Consider the following 12,579-nt stretch of genomic DNA (forward strand, 5'->3'; position numbering starts at 1 on the left):
CTTCCACCAATTCTCTTAACAGACAAATATATACATACAATTAAAATGCTACCTATATTATCTTTCAGACTTGTACAGAATCACAACATCCAAGGGAATTAAGCAACAAGTCCTCTGGGCCCAGAAAATAATGAACAGTAGTGAATGGGTTCTCACTTGCACTAGAAAGATCTTAAATTATGGCTGTCCCCAGATAACCCCATGTTGCTCAAGGACTCCTGGGAAGTCATCTTCCCGAGCAGTGGTAAAATAGAGCAGGAATTTTCTGAGGGCGATTATGACAGACAGGTTACCTGTCATCTCACATCAGTGCACTTACAGTTAGAAGTCAGCTCAAAGCCAAAGACAACATACAAGTTTATTTTTAAATCTAACAAAATCTATTCAGTATGAAGAATGCATTTCCTTTTGAAAACAAGTAGCCTGCAGGTAGATTGTGTGTGACTTTTAAAAACAGTGACACATCCTAGAAGTTATGAACTGACGTGCTAAATATCCAGAACAAGAGCACACTACACGCAAATATAAAAGAGGTGTTTTATGTTTTTAAAGGGAAAAAAACCTATGACTCCAAAACTTTTCATTTCTAAGTGTAATTCCTATTTACACCTGAAAACTCTACAACAACATGAATATATCTTTGAGGACATACTGTTTGTATATTATACCTGCAACATCCTGACTGTTGGAAAAAAATAAAGTAAGATAGCTGGGATTGGGCTTTCTTGGTTAAGAACTTCAAACATTAAAGACTTGGAAAAATCAGACCTCATCCTCTCCTGCTGACCATCTTCCAGCTGGTTTCATCTGCCCATGAGAACAGCTTAATTCCAGCAGCATACTGACCATGCTGGCTTACAGTTTAAACTACACTAGCAAGAGAACAAGGCAATAAAAAGAGGAATTAGTGAAATGCAGAGTAGGGTGAGCTTTAAGCCTAAGAGTACCAATACCTGAACTCTACAGGCATGAAGGACCCCAAGGTGATGGGTCTCTGAGTTCAACAGAGTCATGATGAAAAACCGAAAGTAAGTGGTGGGAGAGAGCACGGAATGGCATTCTGGTTTTGGTTAGCAGCTGCAATATTAATACCTGAGGGTAATTTATGGATTTATTGCAGTATTCAACACATTTAAAAAACAAACTAATCCTCAAAAAGGAAAAGGTAACTCCCAAAAGTTAATAATGTTATTGTGATCTACTATTATTTCAACTACTATTGAAATAGTAGTAGATCACTAGTTTCTACTACTATTATCTCCCCTATCCATCCCATATGCATTCCATAACGAATAAAAATGCAGCTCTGACCTAACAGAAGTCAGAGTCCTGGAGCCCAAGTGCTGGCTCAGGATGAGGCCATCAGCACTGGCTCACAGGTTAGTGAGGCACACAGCGTGGCATCTCCTGCATATTCCCAGGGAGCAGAGATACTGCTCCAGAAAACACTGCAGCTTCTACAAATGCATGCTGGTGCGCTGACCCTGCCTCTGGTCTCAGCAAGGAGACCGCCCCTGCCCAGTGGTGTTTCAGGCTGAGTCCAAGGCCACAGCCAGCGCTGCACTGCTGATTTTAAGCCCAAGGAAGCCACCACTGTTTACTATGTAAACTCTGCAGTGCTTGATGTTTATCGATTTCTGTCAGATTCTTTACAGACTATCACATTTGGCAGGAAGATCTGCCGTGCACGTTATTAAAAATGCTGATGAGCACAGTTTGAGAAGACAGAGGATGTATGTGCGTGCACGTGGGTGCAGGGAGTATGCACAACAGTCCATTCTGAACATGGAAAGCAAAATGTAAATGGAGTGCTACATATTCAGTGGCCATTCAGTCTGATCTTCACATTGATAGTGACCTTGCTGTCAAGTATTACAGCTCTTTCCTGAACATTGCACCAGGTGGTATCAACTCATCATACACAATGGGGAAAACTTTGTAAGCTGAAGGCTCCTCTACAAACTATCCGATAATAGCAAAGAATGGATCTCATCCACCAAAAGTGCAGGAGCTTAAAAGGGACCTCACTCCACAGGTAAACATTTTGAACCAGGATTTTGTTCTCTTTGAGCTTCCTAAATTACCAGTGCTGGTAGGATTTGCTTTGGAGAATGCAGTAGATACAACCTACAACAGATTAACTGCTTTGCAACACATAGAAGGGAGCACCTTGGAAAAAGGTTATTTCAACACAGGGCAAAACTTGTCATCATGTGCAAGTAATAAGTAGTTATTATTCCAATGACATATTCTTCTGCCATTTTAACCCTATTCAACATCTGCATTGAACTAGCTAACTCAGGCTCATGATGACAAAGCAACAAGCTTTGAATATAGCACTGATCTCCTCATATGCTTTTAAGAAAAGTTACAGTTAGCAAGCTGTGCTGTATTCAAAAAATAATAATTCTTAGTACAGGATGTCAATGTGTCCCCTGCAAAGAGGGGAGGCATAGCTCATATTCTTATCATGCTTTGTGGCATTTTTGTTGACCAGAGCCAAGTAAGTGGCAAGAGAAATGTCACTCAGATGCAGAGAGCTCACAGATGCAGTTACTGAGCTGCTCTTTCCTGCTCATCCTCCGTGTGTCTGCAGCCCCACTGGGTTATGCCATTCCAGGGGAGGAGAGCACCCAGGAAAAGGGACCATTCGCATGTGGCAGGGAGTATAGTCTGTGGATGATAGCAAGTTAGTGCATGTGATTTTAAAGACAAATCACACAGATTAGCCTGATAAGGAGGGTGATGATTTTATCCATGTACTTCTTTTAACATACAGTTGCTGATGGTAATGATCTGTACCCATCCTTTCAGAGAAGCCAGCCCGACTAAGCCATCTGAACGCACATTCTTCTCCAACTTCCAACTCCTTTTTCATCTTTCCTTCCCCCTTATAAACCAGATGCTAGAAATTCTGATGAAAATTACTTGGAATCAGTAAAGAAGAAACTGGAGCTAGAGCTGTTAGTGTGAAATCACTCAAGCATAGATGAAAATCTGAGCAATATCCAAGAGGTGGTGGAGAGCACCCTGCAGGGAGAGGAGAAAGCCACTGAAAGTGCAGGGTTCAGCACAGCCCAGGAAGTTGCCCACTTGTCTCTAAGAGAAGCACCTTTCAGTTGTTCCACTGTACACAGAAATAAATAAATTAGCAAAAAGTTAAAATATTTACTACGAAGTAATGTTGTAATCTTTCAGTTTCAGGTCTGAAGTGGCAACCAATCATCATTTTGTATCCAAAATGTGTTAATTCTCACAAGATCAGCTGTCTAAAAATTTAGAGACAAAGCAGACAGCCTGCAGGCACCAGGTTTTTCTCTCTTTTTTTTTTTCCTTTTTAAGTTGTTGCACTTCTGTGTTGTTAGACTGCAAGACACAGAAAGTGGTTTAAAGAAAGGAAAATACAGAGAAGGAAGAAACACTGCTGTTACACTTTAATTATGTACCTACAGAACTTAAACCAAGGAACTAACCCTGACCTCTGCTGAAAAGTGGCAAGACAGTAAAATAGAACTTAATGAAAACACGTAATGAATTATCAAGGCATACATTACTCTCAGAGTTTCAGCTAATCCACTGCTATTAAGCTAAACATTCACTTCCAAGCAGATTCATGTTTCCTCTTCCTTAACACAGACACTTTTATTAAGAAAAGAGAAGCAAGGTTTCAGAAACAGTATTTCTATGTACAGTGTGCTGAATGTTACGGGCTGCAACACATTTCTCTGTGATATCTGTAGAGTACTGAGACACCACTGTTATTTTAAATATTTTTCAGTCCTCGTACAGAACATGATGGAAAACAAAGAAAAATAGCATATTTTATAAACTGATTGTATTAGTTTAGCTACTCCAAATCTGAGCATCATCTTTACTAGCAAATAGAAAATAAAATAACCACCATCAGAAATTACAAGGGGATTGGCATTACTTCTGTCTTTATACATTCCACTAAAAATTGCCAATGACACGGTGTTCCTAGTCTCTCCTTCAGTGAAATTCAGCTCTTAGAAGGTAGAATCAAATTGTTCAGACTCCTGGGGGATACGGCCCTGAAAGAGTTCCCGGTACTTCTACAGTGAAATCCCGGTACTTCTACAGACAAACTTTCTTCCTTTTAGCTTCTAGATAGAGGGACTAGAAGTTCTTCACACTGCCACTCATTTCATTTACCCCGTGTGCAACTTCCTAATTTTACCAATCTAAAAGCAATTAACTAAACTTCCTTCAAATGGAGCAGTTTTCCTACTTGAGTGAGAATTATGAAACAATCCAGGTCTGAAGCCTTTCACTTCAACTGACTGCGTTTCACAATCATAAAATATTAATCGTGAGGCTCTTTATTTTCCTTCCCTCTGAAATACCCATTATTAGCTACAGTTAGAGAAGGCATGCTGACCTCAGACAGACTGTTGCTCTGACGAGAAGTCTCAGATAATTTTCTTTGGTGACTAGCTGCTGTTTTATTTAAGCGCTATAGGTCATAATGATCAAACTCCATGACAGGAAGGAATACTTGCTGGTGAAAGCAGCGGGGACAATCGTAGTTTTCTTTTCTTCCATAGCATGGAGCAGCCCTCAGGCTGAAATATTAGTTTCATTAACATCATTAAACATAACATGACTTATTTAAATAAAGGTTTACCGTATCATGACTTGGTAATCCCTCATGGCCCTAAAACCTTCAAAACATAACAAGTCAGACATCTCCATAAATTAGAATTATAATTGTTTCTTTTTTCCAGAAAGAACAATGTTAAAAAAAAAAAAAACAATTCAGATATTAAGATGTCAGATATATTTTTGTGGAAGTAAAATTCTATTATTTTCTTAATAAGAGCTTCTAAATCAGATAATTAGTTAAATTCAGTCCAGTTAAGATACCTGTAAGATGGATAGATAGCCTCTAGTGAGTGCTTCATTATTTTCTCTTTATAAAACAATTGCTACTAAAAAAAAAAAAAAACTTCAGAAAAAACAGCTTTAAAAAATAACTCTTCACTTCTCTGTGGAAAAAGCTGTACAGAAACAAAATTGCTGCTTTAAAATTTATATTCTTTAACATTTGAAATTACAGCAAATTTTACAAAAATGACAAGTACATTTATTTTTTTCTTTAAAAAAAAATGATGTTCTCTGAAATCCTCCTAAGCTCACTGTTTCTACAAGTTTGAATATCTTACAAATACTTGAATACATTTCAGAAGTATCAGGTTGGAAAAAAAAATCCTATTACCACCCCTCATGTCAGCAGGCAAAGCAGTGTTTTGAGAAATCTGACTGTCCTCCTCTCAGGCCCATAGGATGCATAGCAAGATATATTTTGGTACAGCTTGAAACGCCTCCAGGGATGGGGTATCCACAGCATCTCTGCAAACCTGTTCCAGTGCCTCAGCACCCCCTGAGTAAAAACTATCTTCCCTAACACCTAACCTACATTTCCCTCTTTTAGTTTAAAGCCATTTCCCCTTGTCCTATCACTATCAGACCATGTAAAAAGTCACTCCCTCTTCCAGCTTATAAGCTCCCTTCGAGTACTGGAAAGCTGCAACGAGGTCTCCCCACAGCCTTCTCTTAAATATGAGTACAATGCAGGTGTGGTTAGAATGAGAAGTCAGTTTCATCTTGCATATAGAGCATATAGTTACATATAAAGCATGCTCAAGTCAGCATTGCAGATGTTCCTACCTTACAGGAAGACGGGCCCTCTGAGATGATAACAGTTCTGTAGGTCCTGCGAGGTTCATCTCCCCATCCTCAAAGGATACCTGGGAGGCACCCTGTTGAGAGATTTCAAAGCACATTTTGAAACTAAACACATGCGTATGCATATAAAAGACTGGCTGTGTTTGTATTTGTGAGTCAGTACTTGAAACAGAAAGCAAACGACTATTTATTCACCTCACTGAGGGTGAGAACTGAAAGACCCATTATTTACAGAGTATACAAACAATACTCAGAGAAACAGTCCCACTGCTTACTCCAGCATCCCACCAAACTTTCACTGACATGTTGGTTTAAATACGATTGAAGGCCCAATCCACTGTCTGAGGGAAGAGAGAGGAATAAAATCTTCTGTCAAGGTTCTGTATCATCAGTAGTTTTTCTACCTTCCTCTATCTTCATACAACCTAGCGAGAGATTCAGAATCTCTCAATCCACTAAAAAGAGACAGGATGATGGAACAAACTAACCACCTGGACTTAAACAGGGCAGGCTATGGAATGCTTGTGCACACTTCTTCAAAAAGCTGCTCCATACTTCTTGCTTTATGATGCCATAGCCAGCACAGGGAGGGGAAGACAGATTGAAAGAGCAGTGGAGAACCCAATGGTCTACAGGAGAGGGAATAATTCAAGCTGAAGAGTAAAGGACATCAAAAGTTCCACAAAGACTGAACAGCTCCCAGTACTGCTTCCTCACTGCCAGCCCATCCTGCATTGTTTTCAACTTTGAGCCACCTCCTTGCTCATGATAGATTCCCTACGCCTCAAATTGCTCTTTCTGTTCCTTTGTAGCATTACTGTGGTAAAGACGCTTTCACATTAACTTCACAGAAGAAGAAATTAAAGAATCATTTGGCCGGACACAAAAATACAGTGCACACAGGGACCTAACATCAATGCTAACACCCTTTAAAACTATTAACCTTCTTTTCCTGATTCTTAGATTCTTTATGTTTGCATTTTTTCCATGCTGGGAAAGGGAAAGAGGTACAAATGAGATAAGACCGCTGTCAGCAGGTAATATATTAGCTTTAATGTACTGTATTTCACTGCAGCCTTCATGGCAATAATGTAAACAGAGCAAAATCTGTAACAAAGACCTTTTTTGGAGAGGTCACTTCTGCCAACTCTGCAACAGGAATATAGCTGGAAGACATAAATCTTCAGCTGTCAACACACTAAGGGAATTCAATTCAAAGCTTGATTTTAACTAGATAAAGCCAAAAGTTAATCATCTTTTTTTTTTTGTTGCTGCAGCAGTACAGGTTTTCACTGTATATACTTGCCAAATCAGGTTGTCTCAAAGCAAAGAGCAGCAATGTTATAAATTAATTCCAAAGAACAAAATCAACTAGATAGGCAATTTAATTTTCAACAAAAGTTTCACAATGTATATTAAAGCTTCCATTTTTTTCTCAAAAAGATGGCTCTACCCATAAAGATGACTTCCCAGGTTTGCTGTTTTCATTCCCCCCAAGATGTGAAGAACTTATTTTCAGCTTAATATGTAGCAAGAGAGCTGTAGAGGTGAGGGGACTGCTTTGTGCTTTAGAAAAGAACCATGATGAGTCTTCTAAGAAAACTTTTGGAATATAAATCAAGCTGGTTCCACCCAGCCCCCTTCCCCCCCGGCTTTGATCACACACCACTGAGTTTTTGAACCCATTATGAACTGGCAGCAGTTCTTTTTGCATGTTAATCGGAGCACAAGCCAACAGATTTGGCTTCCACTGTAAAGCCAATACAGCTCACTGAAAGCAATGCCTGTCACTAATGAAAAAGCTATTTGAAGAAACGTGTGTTGAGCCTATGCTATCTTTTCCAATCCCCCTTCACAGTGGAACCACGTGTCAATGAGCAATTTTTGTTGTATGAAGTATATTCCACACCAACCCCATAAATCAGAAACTCAACCTCAAGCAGCAAGTTAACGATGGAAATCTGACACACAGCTTTAATGTGTCTTCATTTTGAAAAAAGATAGAGCCTTGGTAGCAACAGACGTCAGAAGGAGACAACTCTCATTAACCAGAGAGCTCCCAAAGCTAACCTTTTTTAGCTAACCATAAAAAACACGGTGCTGCAAAAGGGTCCTCATTTTGGAAAGCTGAAAATAGCCAAACCATGAGCAGATTTTTGGGTGGTGAATTTTTTCCCACCTTTTTTGCCCCTTTTTTTCTTCCAGACATTGGCTGCAACACAGCACTGCTCAATACATGACCAAGAACTTGCTGCTCATGGTTCCAAACAGTTTTGCTATTTAAAGCTTTGCTTGCAGTCTGTTCAAGTCTGTGTACGCTACATTGCTTTTCTGCCTTTTGGCTTTGGGGTTACTGTTATTTTTTTGCTGTAGTGAGGTTACATCCATACTTGTCCTCCTTCCCCTCTTCCTTGGGTAACTGAGATTTCACAGTAGTGACAAATACAGATAGCAGAACATGATCTCATCTCATGTTTCTGTTGACTGACTTACAGTTTTTAGGCCACAAGGGACCATTTTTGACCAACAAGTCTAATGTCATTCTTGGAATTAGATTTACTTAGTCACACAGCGCAACGTTGGCTGTGACACTGCTAGATAAGCAAAAGGTTCTCACACAAAGATGGCAACTGCTCTCTTTTCTGCTAAAGGTGGAGGAAGCAAAAGATGTCAGGAAGCTGAAAAAAAGGTTGTTACAGATATTAGAGATATCAGACCTCCAGTAGAGATCTTCAAGGACAGATTTAAAAACACATCAGGAATGTTTCAGGGCACGTTCTTTCCTGTGTCAGAAAAAATGGTCCAGCTGTGTGAGGTGCCTGATAGCCCCATACCTCCAAGGTAAAACTTCAGCAAGGAATTCAGAGTTTGGAGCCCATAGCTTCAACTACAGCTTTTTAAAAATTTGTTCAAAGGTAAACCCTCCTACAAAAGAAGTTATCCACTCCTGAGTTGGACCTCAGAGTGTTTACAGACTTCAGAAATACCATAGAGAGTGTTCAGTGTCACAGCCTCCTGCTTTGATTTGAAGGTAAGTGCTCACATATTACAGATCATGGCATGCTAAAATCAGTAAACATAGCCAAATACATTTGAAGTCTTAAATGATCGACGAAAGATGAATTATAATAGTGATTCATTACAGGGCTCTCCAAGAGCAACATTAGAGCTCCAGTCACATAGTAATCACTACAAACGGACAAATTCCTTTCATACTTCAGCATTTCATTACAGCCACAGTAAATTTAAACAGATCGTCTCCTGCCCAACTGGCTGAAAGATAGCAAGCCAGTGATGCAGAAGTAAAGGCACTTTTGGAAGACAGTGATCCAATACACACAAATTCTCAGTCTTTATTGTTGAACAGAGACTGCTTGTCAGTTTTTCAGTAGTTGCAGAATTAATGATGCCGACCCCCAAAACTTCTCTCAAGTTCAGCTACCTATGCAATATAACAGGACTGCAGTTTTCAGTTAGGAAATAGGAATAAACGCAAAATACTGCAGCAAAAACAATAGGCAAGAAGGCAGATGCCTCTAATAACAGCGGAATTGATTTTTTTTTTAATTTATTTACATAGGTATAATTTTAATTAAGCAATTTTTCTTAGTGCTGCAAAATGCATGTTTTTTAAATTAGAACTGAAACAGAAGAGCGGGATCATATGAGATAATAGCTCTCTGCCAACAACTATATAGCATGGAAAATTCTCATATTCTTTGCATGACAGTTCTTGTTTGAATGAATTAGGTGAACGTGTATGTGTAGCAGTAAGAGCAGCCATCCACACCAGTAACAACTTCTACTCTGCGGACATGCGCTGCGTTCCCAATTTAACAGTCAGCATGGGCAGATATCAGCATGAACAGCAAATGTGCTAGAATCAGTTGTATGTCCTACTGAGGTTAGACTGTATTCAAAGTGCTTCCCTGTTTATTTTATTTACTTCATTTTTGAAAATGTTCCATTTATATAAAAACTATATTAAAACTACTGAACTCGCTGGAACCTGTCAGCTTCAAGAAAGTGAGAGTGGCACCTTTGGACAGAGAGGAGAAAGTACATCTTTCAGAGGAAAGGATGGACAAAATGAACTGAGAGCCACCAGCCCGCACTGTGCCCGGACACTGCTTCACATTCTGGCTATTGTCACAACTGACAAAACCGTGCATTTCCACGTTTTAAAGTCTCGGCACAACAGCAGTTTCCCTGCTCTACTCTGGTTACAGTGTAGTTTTCCATTATCTTTCAGTTCTCTTACACCAGTATTTTGCACACGCAATCAAGGGTACGCCGCAATGCCCAGCCCAACACAGTCAAGCTCTGGAAACAGCCAGTAACCATAGAAGGGCCATTAATCACCTTGATTCTCCCTGATAGACTCCCACTGCTATTCTCAGGACAAGCAGCAGGTTTGGAGGTAGTACTAAATTGCAGATACATCACTTCTAAGAAAGGTATGTAGCCAAAAAAAACAACCTTTTCTATTTCTTTTCTCATTAAACAATAACCAGTATGAGACAAACCTAAGAAGTAGATGGGCAGTTCAAAGAAAGAGTAACTCTATGTAAACAACCAGAGAACATCCTGAGTGAGGGATATTCTTGCAGCACAAAGCAGTCATCAAACACTAACCATACGCTTGAAGGAAATAAATAAGATTATTAATAAGAATTGTACATGATCACCACTTGAAGTGTGGCATATCCCAAAGGAAAATATTTTAATGTGAAACTCTATTTTAATGGCCAAGTTAAAAGTGAGGCTGCTGTAGGACTGAGGCCAGCTGATAGCTGCCCACCCCTGACACAATGGGAGGGCAGGCAGACCCAGTGAGTCAGGGCTTACAGCCTGCACCTCCCTCCAGGAGGGCCAGCAGGAGGTCAGCCCCACAAACCACCAGCTGTGAGGAAACTGGGGGGTGACAGGGATGCTTGCTTACAAATGCAGGAAATGTCTCATCCATTGCTCCCACAACACACATCTTCAATTACTGTATTTAAAAACTGAACATTTTTAGCAGCACTTTCAGGATCACATGAACAATTCTGACAGCCAGAATGAGTTTACAAAGCCATTGCACTATTTTTAGCTTTAAAAATCAGCATTTTTGTAAATATTCCCAAACTTATTAGGAGGTACTACACTTTAAAGGTATAACCTTCAGTTACAGCAACAAACGTGACAGCCAGTGTTGCATCCCCGAGATGATCCCCCAAGACCTTCTAGCTCAAGCAGTGCGCGTAAATGCTCTTCTTCATCCCATCAGGACACAATCAAGCACTGGTTATAACCTCAGGTGAACCCAGGTCCTACACCTAGGTTTGATGTTGGGCGATGTGACACAAGGCTGCTCCAAGCTCTGGCAGCACTGAGGTGCCAGCCTGGCGTCCCCGCGCCACGCCGTGCCTGCAGCAAGGGCACCAGGCTTTCTCAAATTAACACAGATCTGTTCTTAGGACACCTTTATGAAATAAAAGACATTCTAACTGGAGAAAACCATTCAAATCAAAGGCTCTGTTCAGACTGGACATTGCAGACTGTAAAATACCAGCTTACAGCAGGGCACACAGAAACCAAGGTCACTCAAATACTAGAGATGAAAACAAACTCGGTGTCAATATCTGCATTTCATCTGCTTAGCTGACTTTTCATTACCGAGCTAATTACCTGCCCGCACAGCTTTACACAGCAATCAAAAAAGCTTCCTGAAATGTAGCTGTAAGCAGGATGGTTCAGTATTTCAAAAGTTAGTAGAATACGCCTCAAGAATCTCCAGATATATTTTAATGTAACATCTTCCTTTTTTCTTTAGCTTCTAAGCATAATGAAATAACTAACAGGTCCTTTTAAAACCAACCAATGACAGAAGTCTAAGTTAGCTGCTCAGTGTGCTCTTAAAGGACATGATAGAGCTTGTCCCAGAAAGAAGTTCTGATCAACAGGTATGCAAGCTGCCATACTTAAATGAGTGTATTTCTTACCACAACCTATTTACCTATATTAAAAAGTTTCTAACCAGCTAACATCCCCACACTATAACCATCACTGATCTATCAAGCACAAAAACCAATACAAACCTGGATGATAAAAAGCCACTAAAGTTGAAGGAAAAAGCACTTTGCCTCCACAGTACATGCAAAGTATTTTTATATTTTTAAACAGCTTACAATACTTCCTTTGCATTTACTGATTAAGCCACATCATCATCTTGACTATTCAGAATGAAATTCATTTGAAATGGATAATTGACACAATTGTGCTGTATTTACAAATGCAATTAATCATTTGCTAAAGATGATTTTTAGGCAGGCGACAAATATGAAAATAAGAATCATACAACTTCTTTCAGCATCGTCAACTGAAAAGTATTCCACTCAACTGTTGAAAGGTATTTTTCAAAATAAGAATAGCTGTACATCTTCAGATATTTTTAACACGATATGCAAGTGTGTTCATGCTTAATTAGCACAATGCAAAGACAAGCCGTAATGCAGTTTGGCTTTCAGCAATTACATGACAGTTTGAGGAGCCATAACAGTGACATTTTCCCCTCTCAACTACCAGTGGATGCCTTGAATGTTGTAGTGAGCTGATCTTGGCACTTAAAAAGATTTTTTAAGCCAAGGGCATAAATAGACATGCTCTTGGGAATCAGTCAGGAGTGGATTAAAATTTATTTCCCTGAATTGTTTGCTACCAACTGTCAGCTGACGGTTATTTTCATGGCTGAGCTATACTGGTGGACTGCACACTTACCAGTGCTCTTCAGCGCTAACTCCAACTGGCTGAAGCCACCTTACTTTTGCTGGCAGGTCCCCCTACTTTGCGTGACCTCAAATAAGAGCAGATTAGGAACAACAGTACCATACA

At 39.7% G+C, this 12,579-nt stretch overlaps 1 protein-coding gene across 1 annotated transcript in view; it reads right to left on the minus strand.

The window, feature by feature from the left end:
* Positions 1–12,579, minus strand: part of PARD3B (par-3 family cell polarity regulator beta) — a 368,137-nt gene that overhangs the window by 217,721 nt on the left and 137,837 nt on the right. Inside the window, exon 5 of the mRNA XM_015289524.4 lies at positions 5,689–5,780. Within this exon, the coding sequence (XP_015145010.3) occupies positions 5,689–5,780 (92 nt within the window). The remainder of the gene's footprint in view (positions 1–5,688; positions 5,781–12,579) is intronic.

Source organism: Gallus gallus, chromosome 7 (genome assembly GCF_016699485.2).
Source record: "Gallus gallus isolate bGalGal1 chromosome 7, bGalGal1.mat.broiler.GRCg7b, whole genome shotgun sequence".
NCBI lineage: Eukaryota > Metazoa > Chordata > Aves > Galliformes > Phasianidae > Gallus > Gallus gallus.